Source organism: Syngnathus typhle, linkage group LG7 (assembly GCF_033458585.1).
Source record: "Syngnathus typhle isolate RoL2023-S1 ecotype Sweden linkage group LG7, RoL_Styp_1.0, whole genome shotgun sequence".
Classification (NCBI taxonomy): Eukaryota; Metazoa; Chordata; class Actinopteri; order Syngnathiformes; family Syngnathidae; genus Syngnathus; species Syngnathus typhle.
Genome location: NC_083744.1, coordinates 5,436,893 through 5,453,036, shown reverse-complemented (window position 1 = coordinate 5,453,036; position 16,144 = coordinate 5,436,893). Strand labels below are relative to the sequence as shown.

General features: G+C 43.0%; 1 protein-coding gene across 1 annotated transcript; it reads right to left on the bottom strand.

Annotated features, from left to right (window-relative positions):
• Positions 1 to 194: 194 nt before the first annotated feature.
• Positions 195 to 14,372, bottom strand: LOC133157112 (potassium/sodium hyperpolarization-activated cyclic nucleotide-gated channel 3-like). Its single transcript, XM_061283382.1, has 8 exons — positions 13,744 to 14,372; positions 9,229 to 9,652; positions 8,402 to 8,563; positions 7,993 to 8,211; positions 7,393 to 7,539; positions 6,645 to 6,885; positions 2,466 to 2,630; positions 195 to 2,330 (listed from the first exon to the last, which is right to left on the bottom strand). Exons 1-8 carry the CDS (start codon positions 14,370 to 14,372, stop codon positions 859 to 861), a joined length of 3,459 nt encoding a protein of 1,152 aa, XP_061139366.1. The 3' UTR covers positions 195 to 858.
• Positions 14,373 to 16,144: the final 1,772 nt, after the last annotated feature.

The following is a 16,144-nucleotide window of genomic DNA, read 5'->3' as shown; positions in this document are numbered from 1 at the left end:
TCATGGCCTTAAAAGACAAGAGTTGGATATACAAAAAAAAAATTGGCTTTGGTATCACAACTGTCCTCAGAAAAAGATTGCAACAGGACAGAGAAGTGAGAGCCATAATTCCGAGATCACTCGGGATAAGCTTTTTGTTCACTTAACGTGATCCATCCGGGAAGACAAACATTACATTCACTAGTTTTACAATTATGATCAGATTTGGGTGCCCCGTTCGGCCGTGCAATATTGCTGAAACAACTTCGAAGACAGAAGTCATCTTTTCTAACCACAGCCTCCATATTAGAGGTATTTTTTCTTCATCTTGGTTGTAAATTTCCCCGTAAAACCCTGAAGTCACCCACAAATGAATTCCTCTGATCACCAGCCTAGAAAGTTCATTTGTGAATTTGATAAATCCTTGGAGAAGTCCAACATCCAGCGTGAACAACTTGAACACAATGTCTGAAAACCACCAAAGAGCACAGGCGCCCCTCAAGTCCTCTTAAGTGTAACTTCATAGCTGAGAAGATGGGGAAACTTTCTTTTTTTTAAAGACAATATTTTCAGCTGTAAATAAGTGACGACAAAAGGTAAAGAGGGAAAACTGGGTGAAACAGATGAAATCATCACATTTTGTGTATATGGTAGACATAACTTGATAAATTTCTATTTTCATGAGATGCTACATATGCCCATCAAATGAGCTTTTATGACTCTATTTGAAAGAAAATAATGCTATAGAAATAGTCCGTCCTTACCAGTGATCCAAACATTCTGTGATGGAAATCTGCAATTAGATATGAATCCCAACTTCCTATGATTAAAGAAGCAACGTGGCGAAAAAAGGGATGAAGAGACGGAATGTATTCAGCCTCACAAACTTGAGGGAAGTTTGTTTTGGCTCTCTAACATATTCGAATTTACAGCTAGAAACTGGTTCTGAGGTTCGAGTCCTGCATACGTCCAGGTAACAGTAGTGGCGTGACCTGGAATTGTGACCTGGGGTTTACTGGCTGCGACAAGGGAGGGGGAGGAGCTTGTTGCATCCTTGGAGGCGATAGCCTGAAATCGGTCTTGTGTGCAATGTAAAGAGCCGTAAGCGCCTGAGATGGTCTTTATTTCCTGGGTGAAGAGCTCGGCTGGTGAGTCAATACTCTCCCTGATGGTGCATGAGGTCTGAACGGTAAGGGGGCTGTGAGAGTTCTCGGGCTTGGGAGGCTCGCTTTGGTAAACTGTCTTTCCCTTCACAGGACTCTGTAAACTGGGACTGTGGAGGGGAGGAGTGTAGCAAGGCGATGCTTCCGCCGAGCCGTACTGGGTCAGGGAAGCGAGGGCAGATTGCTCGGGAAGAACCTGCGGCAGGAAAACCGAATGGAGGCCAGCCAGGCTGTGCTGCGCCAAAGACGCGGCGGCCCCGGATGTTCTACCGGAGGACTGTGTGCTGGTGATAATGGGGAAATGGGGCAAGTTCAGAGCGCCGGTGAGTCTGCCTGTGCTGCCATGACATGACCCCATCTGCTGCGTGATGGCGTGAGAGCTCTGCTGGAGCTGGCTTAGAATCGGGCTGACAGAACTGGAGATCAGAGGACTTATAGCGCAAGAGGAGGGGGCTGGGAACCTCCCGGCGAGTCTCGCCGTGTCTCCCTGCTGGAGCAAACCGACCGAGTGAGGCGGGGTGGTCATGGCTCCGTGGAAAGGTTGCGGATGGAGCTGAGCGGCGCAAGTGTAGGAGACGGCGGCCTGATTGACGCCGAATACCGAGGCCAAGTCCGAGTGGGGGTGATGGTGGGCGGTCAGAGTGGGAGGGACCAGGGGCTGCAGACTGCTGGTGAAGACGGGCTGGGACGTCACAGTGGGCGAGGGCCCCGTGGAGAGATGTGATGCTCTGACAGAGGCCAGAATGGGAGTTTCAACCTCTGCGCGGAATTTAGTGGAAATCACGGGAGAACTGGGCACTGACCCGCAGATGCTAGATGAGAGCACGCCAGGATGGGTTCTTCTTGGCTGGCTGATGGGGTATTTTAGGGGGCCAGGGATGAGAGGATGATGAAAGAGGATGGGGGGCAGTTGGGCGTGGTGAGCCAAAGCCAGCGCCAACGGCGTCGTAGCGGCAGCGGCTTGGAGCGGAGCCTGAACAAGAGGGGCCCAGATGACTGGGGTGGGTGATGAGGGCGAAGGGGGAATGTTTAAGATCTGCGCGTTGCTGTTCTGGATTAGCCGCGTGCACTGCGCCATATCGCGGTCATGCTGCACTATCCTTTGGATAATCTCGTTCTCTTGAAGGTTTAACGTGCCGGAACTTTGGTGGTGTTGGACTTTATGCTGAAGAACGGAGTTCCTCTTCCCTGTAGTCAAGAAGAGGTAGAAAAATGTGCGAATGATTTACCACAAAGTAACATCAATGTATATGCTAGTGACAGTAGCCTCAAAATTAGCCACAATATAAATGAGTTGGAATTTTTATTCCCAAAAGGTCTTACCAATACGGTCAAGGCGGTCAAGGGCCACTGTCTCAAATGCTCTCCTCATCATGGGATACTCCTCCAGAACCTCGTTGAAGTTGTCCACCGAAAGAGAATAGAGGCGGCAGTAATTTTCTGCTCGCACACTAGCGGTCCTTCTGCCTCGGGTTAAGAGGCAGATCTCTGCAGGAAGGGCGGGAAGAATTATTTATTATTCATTATCTACAGAGGTCAAAATGCAAAGCAAGTATCATATTTTTCAGACTATAAATAAAAGTTTGGCTGGTCTGATGATAACTGACACTGAGACATCTAAATTCTTTGTCCCCTAATCGTGTTGACTTTTGTTTGGCAAATACTTAGGTGCATTAATTATTCCCACCAGGGTCCTTAACGTAAAACATAAATGTAAAATGACGTACTCATATATTCTTCCTCCCTGTAGTCTTGGAATTTGGCCAAGAGCAATTAGCTTAATTTCAAATTGAAACCAGGTCGTCTGCATGCTAAAGCATGCAAAACGGATTTGCCAACACAAGAGTGTGTGGGTTGGAGCTATAGAGTGCACTCCCTTGCCATTAAATTCCAAACGCAGCCTACACACTTAAGTCTAAACCAATAGGCAGCTTGCGCTTAAACAATTTTCTTTCCTTGTATTGTCTGATTTCGAGTGGGAGTCAACTCTTCTCTTTTTGGTCTCTGTTCATGTAAAAAAAGAAAAGAAGTAGAAATTACCCCCCTAAAATAGGACTGTACATAAATACACTCTAGACCAGGGGTGGGCAAACTACGGCCCGCGGGCCACATCCGGCCCACGGGACCGTTTAATCCGGCCTGCCAACCCTGAATAAATTGTATTATTACCGTTTTTTTCCGTGTATAGTGCGCAAAATTTTACTAATTTATTGCCCTAAAATCGGGGGTGCGCATTATACATGGGTACAAAAAAAAAAAAAAAATTAATTTTTTTTTTTGATTTTTTTTTTTTTTTTTTAAGTCCCAATGATCGTCACACACGCAGGGAGGCAATGGGTCCCATTTTTATAGTCTTTGGTATGGTCTTAACTAGGCTGGATGTAATTTTTTTTGTTGGCGTTGATTTCTCCGACTGCCCATAAACGCACCACCGCGCTTCGTGCGCGCACGGGACAGCAAACGAGCAGGTGATCGAGCAAGCGTCTGATACGAGAGCATTGCGGTCGCATGGAGCGTGTTTGAAGTGAACAGCAGAGAAGAAAGGAACAAGGCAAAGTGTTGTGAAATAAAATGCACAGAACGGATGCGCAAGACACGTCAGCTATATAAAGAGCGAGAGTTGTTTTCTTCCTATTAGTTTCAATTCACAGTTTAATTAGCAGTTTCAATCAGCAAATAACAAAATGCGTATTACAGGTAATATTTTATTTCACAACACTTTTCCTTGTTCCTTTGGTCTTTGCTGTTCATCCTAAAACACAAAGGCGCTCTTTAAGCAATGCGACAGTGAGCGCCCGGCGCGCTGCACCAAATTAAGCTCCCTGCGCAGTGCGCACTGAGGTCCACTTAAATTTTAGAAAGTACATCAGGACTTTAAAAATATCTTCTAAATTTCAGCGACGGCTCTGTCACAATAAACGACCAGCCCGGTGCAGTTGGGCGGTCGGCGGCGCGCTACGGTTGAGCGTTCTCTCGCACGCTCTCTCTCTCGCTCTCTCTCGCTCTCGCACACACGCAAACCGGATATCATACGGAGGCCGCCATTACAGATGCGCAGAACGGATGAGCAAGACACGTCAGCTATATAAAGAGCGAGAGTTCAGTTCTCTACCTAAATCCGTATTACAGGTAATATTTTATTTCACAACACTTTGCCTTGTTCCTTTCTTCTCTGCTGTTCACTTCAAACACGCTCCATGCGCACGGAGCGCGGTGGTGCGTTTACGGGCAGTCGGAGAAATCAACGCCAACAAAAAAAATTACATCCAGCCTAGTTAAAACCATACCAAAGACTATAAAAATGGGACCCATTGCCTCCCTGCGTGTGTGACGATCATTGGGACTTAAAAAAAAAAAAGAAAATTTTTTTTTTTAAAAAAAAAATCATAAAAATTGGGTGCGTATTATACATGGGTACAAGCTTTTTTCCAGCATCAGCATGCCATTTTTAGGGGTGCGTACTATACATGGGGGCGCACTATACACGGAAAAAAACGGTAAAATTTTTTTGCCTGCAATGACTGTGTTTCCCCAGTAGATGGGGAACCGCTCGCCTGCGCATTTACTACCGGAAGCCGTGTCAGAAAGCTCGGTGCACCCTCACAAGTGCGTGTACGTACGGACATGGCGCACTCGCGCTCTATTTGTATCAGTCCCGAATTTAGAGCGTGGGCTGTGACGACAACATTCTTGTAATTCACACACTGAGCTTTCAGATAAAGTTTTACGCTAAAGCCACCCACAAACCTTTACCTGGAATCCTTCCATTAAGATGAGCGGCCCAAGGAAAAGCAAGGTGGAGACAGTGCCGAGTGTTTAAAAAAGAGTGGCCAATTTGGCTCGACGTACGCGACGTGACGTTCAGCCACATGAACATCAACATGTCACAGATCGAGGTAAACAGACCAACACCTCGGATCTCTCCTAAGAATTGCCACAACAAATTTTACTCCAGACTATGACGCACTAGCAAAAAAGGGAGACCAACAACACTGTTCCCACTGAAAATGAAGGGGAGGCTCTTAAGTTTGTTGTAAAAAAATGCATTTTGAATATGATTTGTACACATAGCAGGGATTGAAACTAGCGACCATTCTCATTTTCAAACAATGCAGGATGCTCAAGGACATTGATGCACCACCTGTTTGCGACTAATCTTAACCTGTAAAGTTCTTAAGGCTTACTTTAAGGAAGTGTTTCCCGTTTCTTCACCTCTGTTACCAGGTGTTTGTGAGTTAAAACTCTGCTCTGATTTTCAGATACCACTCACCGTGTTGCAGTTTTGATTACCGTTTTTTTCCGTGTATAATGCGCCCCCATGTATAATACGCACCCTAAAAATGGCATGTTGATGCTGGAAAAAAGCCTGTACCCATGTATAATACGCACCCAAATTTTTTATTTATTTATTTATTTATTTTTTTAAGTCCCAATGATCGTCACACACGCAGGGAGGCAATCTCCATTTTGCAATTTAGAAAAAAATAGCAATTTATAGCGCTGAAAATATGAAATTTCAATTCAATTCAAAATGTAAATAAAATCTTAGGAACAATTATTCTAAAAAGGATAGGTAAATAAATAAATAAATAAATAAATAAATAAATAAATAAATAAATAAATAAATAAATAAATAAATAAATAAATAAATAAATAAATAAATAAATAAATAAATAAATAAATAAATAAATAAATAAATAAATAAATAAATTTTTAAAAATGTATAAATATTGAACTTTTTTTTCCCTCGTTCCTGAAACTAAAATAAAACAGAGTGGTTTCAGTCAGGGTTAGAGCGTTGTATGAACTCCACAGATGGAGCACTTAATGCAATTTCTGCAGCTTACAGTTTGTCCTGACCTAATCTGTCGTGCCAGATCAGAAAAAATAAATTAAGCGCCATTTGGAAAAAAAAAAAGACATATTTTTGAGGGCAGACATATTGAGGATATTGTGGATACACAATCACACAGTGTCTCTCATGCTCTCACTTTGGTGTCCTGTTTATTGATTTAATTCTATTTTAGTCATGTGAACACATGGGACTGCTGACAAATTTATCGTCTATGTGTTTGTCCTAACACATTTTCCCTTCATTTTGCAATTTCATCTCCGGCGACATGTACTCACCCCAAAAAGCTAAGCACGGACTTATTCGGTTTATCAAATGTCAAATAGGCTTCAGGAAAAAAAAAATCTAATAAAATAGCCTAAATTATCATTGATAAAACCCAATTCAACTATAGCCTAAATAATTTGTTAAAAATGGGGAAACCCCACAGATGGAACCAAACAAACAATCTCCACCGCTCTTTGTCCCGAGCCCCTTTTAAGGAGATGATGTGGACAATTTTTCCAAGCCGCAATAGCGCGGAAGTTAATCTGCTGAGTGCCTGAGCAAAATAAATCAAAACAAGGCAGACTATTACCACTTCTTCACATCAGTGAGCCGCCGCCAGCCACGGCTTATATTAGTATGCATTAAACGGGCCATTGTGTTACCTCCGAAATAAGAGCCGTCCGATAGCTTGGTGTCTTGGCTGTTTTTGGTCAGGACGCTGACGACCCCGTGTTGGATGAAGTACATTTTCTTGCCGATGGTTCCCTCTCTGATGATGTAATCGCCCGGCTGGAAGACCTCAAAGCGTAGTTTGGTCAACATGGAGGTGACGAAGTTGGGATCGGCGTTGGCAAACAGGGGCATGGAGGCTACCAGTTTACGGCAGTTGAAGTTGATGATCTCCTGCGAGGGTGGTGACGAGTAATGCAGGACAAATTATTTGCTGTTACTTAAGAATATGGAATGGCACACTTTGTAACATCTGTGAGACATTTGGACAGTTGATGAGTTGCAATCATTATGAAAGCCGCGCGGTCAGAATCGCTCGATTAACAAGTCCCCGGCATTTACTAATCAGATTACATGACTATAAACATTATGCTAAAAAGATAGAGCTTGATTATGCGTAGGCCATTTAGACCTATTACGATCATCGTTTTTTATTTATTTATTCCGGGGCCACAAAGAGAAATAATTCAATCATATATACGTATATATTTTTTGTACATTTCCACAAAAATTAAATGACGTTTAAAAGATCAAGCCAGTCAGTGGCGGTTAAAGTGAACGTGAAATGTAAAGCCGAGGCTTTACATTTGATTTGATTACATTTCCAATGTAATTAACATATTTATGACCCAATAGCATTTATACTGGAGGTAAAAATCCCCAAAGCAGATTACTTCTGACCTCTCTCAGCGGTTCATTCAGCTCCTCCAAAATGCTCTCCTCGTCAAACATCTTCCCTTGGTAGCGGTGCTCGTAGTAATCGTGGATTCTCTGCCGCATATCTGCGGGAAGTTTGTGGAAGGACATATACTGCTCCACCTGTTTGTACTGCGAACACAATCCAAAAACGATGAGACAAAAGTCAGCAATTTCTTCAGAAGGCAAAGTATTTCATAATGAAGGCAAAATCCAATGTCATGTCAAATGTAATAGATTAATTAATCCCTTTGATGCGTTGGCTCAGGGTTTGACTATCATGTGCCTCAACTGTCAGGCCATCTGTGAAACCTCTCCACTGCGTAGGTTTGGTCCTCTGCCCCATCAGACAAATACAGTTGTGCTCTGCAGGCTGCGGCTAATGTTATTAACAACTGTGTCCTTCAGCAATGTACCCTCGCCGCAAAATGGACGGTGGATGCAACTTAGGTTTTTGTCCTACTTTAGAGATGCCAGCACTCAGGCTGTCTTTGTTGCAAGAACTGAAATTCCTGTCGCCTTAAATGACACTGTCTGTCACATCTAACCTCAATATTTGATGTTTTTGACAAATACCGGCCTTACCTTTTCTTGGTACTGCCTCCTGGAGGAGTCCAGCGACTGAATGAGGGCAGTGGCATGCCCTACAAACATGGCAAAACAGGTAGCGCCCACAATCATGCTGAGGATGGTAAGCCACACGTCGGCCATTCCGATTGGCGGATACAGCCCGTAACCGATGCACAGCATGTGGCTCATGGCTTTGAAGAGGGCGTAAGAATATTGCTGACCCCATGTGTCATTCTGGAGGGGGAAAATGAGCAGAAAGAGCATTTACTGATATCCTGATTCACTGCATGCGGTGGTGGACTCGAAAGGCAGAGATGTCAACAGAAGCCTTGACCTACATTCACAAATTTATTCTCAGGTGGCAAATGACGACCTATCAGAATCATTTTTGTTTTCTGTGGTTTGTGTGTGAATAAAAACATACCACCATCTTATTTCGAGTGACCCAACAATCAGGAGGGAAGTCCTGCAGCATGGGAACCAGAAACTGCAGACAGCCATCCCAGTGACACAGCAGCAGCATCATACCAATCAGGTTCATGATACGCACCATGGCGCTGGCCAGGTCATAGGTCATATGGAAAACCTGACAGACACAGATTATCAACATTAATGGATGTGAAAAAAAATTTGATGACTATGCACTGTATATAAATCTATGAAATTTAAATTCTCACTCATGCAATGAGAGGATTTGCAAAATGGAGTCTGTTCTGTTCTCTGTGTGCTGATGGCCACAGTTGTTCTATAGTCCTCTTAATCTTTTATAGAGAACAAAAGGCTATTCCAATATTACATAATAACCTGCCGCCACTGTTACTATACCGCGAAGAATTTAGCCTGACATCATTGTACGTAAATTAGTGTTGGTGAGTATCAATGTTAAATAACTCATTGTGGACAAATGTGTGTCGAATTCTTTTGTTCTAATTTACTATATGATAACACTGCAGTGTGTGCTATACGAAAAAATCATACATCTTAAATGAAGGAAATGCGCTTTATGAGACTTATCATTGCACTGGTAGATGTGCAAAGTGAAGTGAGGAGTTTTTTATTTTATTTGGAGCCTCAGAAAACAATCGCACCCTACCAGCTCAATGTTGCAAAGTAAAAAGATTATTTTCTCTGGACCCGGTCAATCACGACCATCAATTTTCCTTCCCTTATGGCGCCGCTGTGAGTAACTAACTAATTGCTAGCTGAGGCTAAATACAGTTTATCACTCATTAGAGTCTGTGTTAAATATACCTCTTCCCACTGGTGGATGTAGCGGATGAGTCTGGAGAGGCGTAGCAGGCGAAGCAGACTGAGAATTTTGGTGAAGCGTACAATCCGCAGGGCTCGCGCAGTCTTGTAAAATTCAGAGTCAATGCGAGTCTCTACGATGAGAAAGATGTAGTCCACGGGTATAGAAGAGATGAAATCCACCACAAACCAGCTCTTCAGGTATTTGATCTTGATCTTTTGCGGGTCAAGAACAATCTCTGTGTTGTCCTCTTTGACGATACCCGTGCGAAAGTTGAGGACCAGGTCCATAAGGAAGAAGGTATCCGAGACCACGTTGAAGACGATCCAGGGCGGCGTGTGCTCGTCCTTGAAGAAGGTGATGCCCACAGGGATGATGATGAGGTTTCCCACCATCAGAAGCAGCATGGTCAGATCCCAGTAGAATCTATAACATACAGAAAAAAACAACAACATTTGTACACAATGGATTAGTTGGAGCTTGGAAAACAAAACAAAAAAAGTCAAACTTTTTTTCAGTGATAAGTATTTTTAAAAATTTAAATACCATTCATTATAAATGAAAGATTATAAATGAAATAATACTTTTGTAGCGGAGCCAAGGTCTTAATTTTTTTATGACATGAGGCACAAAAAATGCAATGAATGGAACATTGTCATATCATGTTTTCCAACCTTTATTAAAAAAAAGAAGTCTCACAAAAATGGCCTGAAAAGTTTTCATCCTAACATAATGAAAATCACAAATTTACTTGACTTTACTTGACTTTACAGTAACTGAAAACACATCTGACATAAGAGATGTGCCAGAAATGTTCCAGGACGGTGTCACAAAAGACATTTTTTCAAACCTAACCCTGTCAAGGTCAATAAAGTTGTCCCATTCATTATGTTCTCAAACTTGGGAATAAGGTAAAAAACACAAAGCTAGGCTGGGTAAAAATAGAAATTCCTCCATCATGGTGAGGTTCTTGTTAACCAGGAAGTGTCAGATGCTCAGGGCATTGTGAGATGCCGAGTTGTCGCGGGTTAGGCAGACACAAATTGCATGCTGTTCTGCTGGATACCTCTGAGGACATGCTGCCTCTATTTTTGGCCCACATTGTGCTTCAGGGCACAAGGATGGAGACTAAAAGTCCATCTGATTTGCTCATAAGAAAATATTGATTTTCACACCTGACTCAATGCTCAGGAATCAGCACCGGTGCGCTCGCTGTTCCATCTCGAGCTGTGTGACCAATTGATTTTAATCATCATATCTAGATCGTCTTTGTTTTTGCATGCTGCATTAAATTTCTCCTTGAAGTAGCTGATGTATGAAGGACCTTTTATAAAAGTCTACCATGACGTGATTTCAATCTAAAGCACAATCTGTCCCCCTTTTCCTAAATACAATTTAGAGCACGTGACTATGTGACGGCACGTGCAATCCATCTTAGAACTAATTAACCTCGAATCGATCAATGCACCTGCACCAGCAAGCAGTGAGAACAAATCAAACGCCTCCACAGCCCCAAAGGTACTTGTGACACGTGAGAGCGCATTATTCAATGGATCCTCAAGACCAAGTTGTTTCACGACGGATGAACATTGATCAACGAAGGATTCATTTTAAACAGAGCTGATTAGATTAGGCTTTCCCCATCCTGTCAACACGTGTCAATGTAATCCATGGTTGAATAAATGTAAGCAGCTTGGGACGCTTATGATTGCAGTAAATTGATCCGTAATGATGATAATGGAAGAATTTTAGGGACACAAAAGGAATTGTTTGGTAAGTTTCATCAGATCTAAAATGAAATAGTGTTTGAGGTAGTGTGTTAAAGAAAGGATTAGCATTGCTCTCATCATCTGCCTGTTGCGGTGACACAGTGGTCCTAATTGCTCATCCCCTCTCTGGCTAAATCCACCGTTATCTCTTGGGAATCCATGTCAACTCCACAAGTCAGCTCCCATCAGCCAGATGTTGAGTAGTTAGCATTACAGCTCTGCACACAGAACAGCTGGACCAGAAAAAAAGTGTGCAGGGGACAGTGCATTACCGTTCCCCCTCTGCAGATTCTCCTGTGCACGCAGCATTCGACCCACAAAGATCAGGCAACTAGCTGGTGCAATCTGCCACATGGGTCAAAATAAAGCTCGCAGTCGCGGGTGATGTGCACCTCTCCGGAAAGGAATCTTGCACGATTTGGGTCAGAGTGCAACTCGATTAAAAGGCACGAGAGCATAAAGAGAAAGGAGTTAAAGTGAACACAAAAAAAGCGCTTTAAAATGTGAAAGGAGCTTAGATCAATCAGGACAGCTGAAAAACATTTGTGCTGGAGATACTTATCTCTTGTTGCCAGAGCGTATCTGAAGCACAACAGCCTGCGTGGGCTTTGTGGCTTAACACACACCTGTATTGCCGCTGTATAGACCCACTGCAGTCATAATAAAAGATGGCAGCCATTCATCGCACGGCAGAGTCGCCCGAGATGGGGACGGATGAGCCTGCTATACTTGTTGACAACAAAATGGAGATGCAGCAATGTCAGATTCGGGGTTCGAAGGTCAGATGACTCAATTCTGACCTTCTTTTGTGGTGTTTGTGTTTTCCATCTTCCCGCATTACAAAGTGGCGATCAGTAATGATGGCCAAATGAAGCTTCAAGACGATTCATGAACCCGTTGTTGTGTTTACTTAGACCTCTAGATGGCACTCTCTGGTCACCGAAGAGCTGAAATGATTTGCCATTTCTTAAAATCCTCACTTTAAACCAGTGCTTCTCAAATAGTGGGGCGCGCCCCCCTTGGGGGGCGCGGTGCTATTCCTGGGGGGGCGCGTGTGACCCTGGGGAACAGGCTTTTTTTTTGGCAGTACTAGAATAAAGTGTAATTGCGCGTTTACTACAGCAGGGGGCAGTGGCGCTCTCATTGTTACTTCTGTCACGTTTGCGACAGTGCAACATTTTACGACTTACAAGACAAGTTAGGATAGTCACGGTGGGGAGGGGGGGCGCGAATCGTTTTCTTCTTGCTAGGGGGGGGCGTAACAGAAAATAATTGAGTAGCACTGCTTTAAACCAACATTGCGATCTAGAGGAGCCAAAGAATACAACAACTGGTTCATGAAGCTTCATTTTCCCATCACTAGTGATCAGTTCAAGGTCACAAATGTTCACAAAATATTCACAGACGTTCACCTGTACTTTTCTTATCGTAAGGGAACATGTTACCTTAGGACAAGAAAAATAAAAAACTGTTGTCGAACTTCTGCCGACCGATTGGCAAACATTTGTGAGCTGTTGATATGAGATCAGCCCACTTTCTGAGTCCACTGGCAGAAACTGATGTATCTTACATTTTTGTTTTTTCTTTTCTAGTCTTGTGAGGTGAATCTACTCTTACCAAGATGTCAAAAAAGTCCACCTGCTCCAAAACGACTAGCAGTGAATTTAAACATTAAGGACGGTTACAAGCAATTCCTTTTGTGGCTGCCTATTTATATCTCAGTGGAAACAACAGTATAGCAGCAACCACCATAAATATAATATTCAGTGTGCACTTAAAATACTTGATGGCGTGTCCTAAAGTACCGTGATGACATGACACCTAGTACACAGCAAAGAGCAAACATCTGGCTGTCTTGATTCCATTCCAATGTCACTCTGTCCGTCCGTCCGTCCGTCCATGTCAGCATGTTGCGAGCGGCACCCGCCCCATCCACAACATCTCCACTCCATTAAACTAATTGTGCTGTCATAATCCCGCCTGATGTGTCCTTCTAATATCTTGAATGGTCATGTTACCCTATTTTGATTACCCCATTTCCAAGCCCCTGCTGCATTCGCTCTAATCTAATCCACTGGCCTCACTAAATGATATAAAAAAATAAAATAAAATAAAGTGTAATTCAGATGAGTGGTAATAAACAGCAGTGACGCGAATTGTTGTACAACAGCGTAGGATGGCTGAGTTTCCAGATATAGGGCAAGATGGGGATGGTAGGCAAGATGCTATTAAGTGTCTGCCTCAATAATACAGGATTGCAATATAAGTTTTTATTTATCCAAACATTTGTTTGAAAACGGAGTTGATTTTGCTTTTCTGATATTTTGCATTCTAATCTGCTATTTTAGCAGACATATAAATTGATTCTCCACAAGAGTGACCTTTACAGTGTGTGATTGATAAATCCTTAGTTGAAGGTCATCTTCAGAAATTTGGCCACATACCTAGCCAAGTTTTGTTTAATTTGGCACAAGTTAATGAATATTGTGGTTTGCAGTGACTGCACTGGATCGTTTCTAAAATGTTACTAATTTCAAGTCTGAACAAGTACTACAAAAGCACGAGCATAATAAAAATCACCTTTCTAAGTATTTCAAACAATGCAAAGCATTGCTTTCAGCTATTTGCATAGTTTTAATACACTTTTGGATGAATTAACTGATATGTGGGCCTCACTGGTGGGTCAATAAATGAGTTTGTAATTCCAAAAGATGTGTAAAACTTTCAAGTCGACTGCACATGAATTACCTAAAATCACTGTATGGGTGTATAATCCAGAATCCAGCGGATTTGACGCGTTCCCGCTCGTGCTCCACGGCCCTCTCACTTCCCAACATCCGCAGTGAGAACTTGTTGACTCCCGGTTGGAGCATCGCCCCGAACTGTCGGTGCATGAATCCAGCTTGGTAGAGGCGCTCATCTTCGGGGATGATTTGCTCTGTCCCTTCCAACTTGATAAAACTCGTCTGGTCGAACACCGACGACTGACCGGGCGGCGCGTCGCTCAGACCCCCGGCTGCCGGGCCGCGCTCCCCGGAGGAATTGTCCCCCGCACCCCCGTCCGCCTCCGGGATGAGGCAGCGCTGCTCCGCCGGATCTGACCCGTTCGAATGACGCCCGCTGATGGAAGAGACGCTGCCCCTAAAACGGCGACAGTCCCCGTTCAAGTTGGTCTTCCCGGCGGCATCCCTGCTGCCCCCCTCGATGCTCCTGCAACTGCTTGCGGGAGACAAAGAGGACAAATGTCTCAGCAGAATACTTTTCCTCTTCGTGTCCTTGTCGCCGCTGTCTCCTTCGTCCACCCCAAAAGGTCTTTGCCCAATGTTTTGCGGCAGGCTGTAGAGCCGCTTGCGCATGGAGGACTGGAATCTTTCCATTTGTTTACGGGAGGGAAGCAGCAGGGGCGCGAATCATGTAGGTATCATGCATTTGGAAAACATTGAGGAGACGCATCGGCAGGACGGGTCCGATTTGACACTTGGGACGTGCCTCGCGTTGCCACGCCAGAACGAATCCAAACATAGATGCGTCAACAATCAAAGTCCGTCCGCAGCAGGTAAACGCGTGTAAGATCCAAAGCGTGCAGACGAGATGGCATCAGGATGCAGCGGGCTAAGCGAATGTGAGAAGAATGTGACTGCTGCTACTGCTGGTGAGCTCCTCGATGACAAAGCATGGTCTCCACCTCCCTACAGGATAAATGCGCGTTGTCAGCAAGGTGGTGACACGCATAGCACGCACATGGCACCTGCTTCCTGACGCCCCTCATCCATCAGCACTTGCACTATATGCACGGTTACTCCACTATTATTGAACAAATTGTTCGCGACACATCAAGCAATTCATGTACAAAGCACATTCTTCTTTTGTTTCACCTAGAATAAGACATTTGCGAAATATGGTTTTACTTTGGAAAAACAAACCAGTCACTGAATAATTTTTCAAAACGTTTTTTGAGTCTATATAGTGTGATATTGCTTGTTGTTTAAGTTTTTTTTTTTATATCACAAATTTAAATAATGTTAAACCATCACTTTAAAATAGCTTTTAGTTTAACTTTGTCTCGATTATTTGGAAGGAGGAAATGTTCAGCATCCTGTAATGGACAACGATTGCAATGTTTTTTTTTTTTTAGAAGTTCCACTGCATTACTAAAATGTTAGACAAAAGATTGCCGCTCCCCTTTAATTAATAATGTAAACGATCATGCAACCAAAATTATTTTGCAGTGGCCAAAAGTAACTTTAATTATAATTTTTTTTAACATTAGAGGCTTATTTCTTTCTTTTATTTAGGATTTCAAAATACTGTATTGAGCAAGATTAATTTGGCCCTAGTGCAGCTTTAGGCATGTGCCACTTAATGGATAGAGTCCCTTACAAACGGCCAACAAATCCTCCATATTTAAGCAGATCACTCCATCTTTAATCATCTAATTCTGTGCCATGTGTGTGCTGCATGGACAGCTGTTTGCCAGAGTGCAGCTGAGAAAGTGAGCAATAAAGCTATGCCGAACTGTTTAATCCCAAAAAGTTCAAGGTTTAAACAAAACAAAAAATTGTTGTTTTTTAGATCAACTCACAATTCTGTGTGCGAAAGTTGTTACCCCTTGTTAGGTTTTTCCTTTTTTCAAGTTTACGCAGCTAGGCTGTCTCCTTGCAAATAGAAAGTCTAAACAAAGTTGGACTGAGGTCTACTCCACAACCGCACATGTGGACAAGTGTGCTCCTCTATGCATGTTCACCACTCTTATAATGGATGTTTGACTTTTCACCTCCACTTATCCATAATCCCAAAGAGGATAATACAGCTTCTGCTTGATCTCCGGACTTTCATCCAAGGGGCTTTCATCGTCACCTATTCAATCTGTCCACATCTAATTTGAAACTTTGACATGTAAAAAAACAATGGCAGGAACTTGTGCATGGTCCATGAGTGACTCTCTTGGAACCAAACGGAGATTTTAGATGATAATCATATATGAAAGTGGTTGGTTCTCAATTATGCAATACATTTCTATTTGCATATGAAACACACATAACAAATTTATCATTAAATTGTTTTCATTATAGCAAACAGTTTTTCCTCAATCAAGCACCATTTTGCTCCCCTTGTCATCAGACTTGTTATGAACAGTTGTAGCCACTAG

Bases quoted from the DNA above. Each gene is read 5' to 3' on its own strand.
- LOC133157112 (XM_061283382.1), bottom strand. From the start codon at position 14,372: ATGGAAAGATTCCAGTCCTCCATGCGCAAGCGGCTCTACAGCCTGCCG. The intron at 9,653-13,743 runs GTAATTCATGTG...TGTATGTTATAG, and splicing joins CACCCATACAGTGATTTTAG to ATTCTACTGGGATCTGACCA. The intron at 2,331-2,465 runs GTAAGACCTTTT...TCTTGACTACAG, and splicing joins TGACCGCCTTGACCGTATTG to GGAAGAGGAACTCCGTTCTT.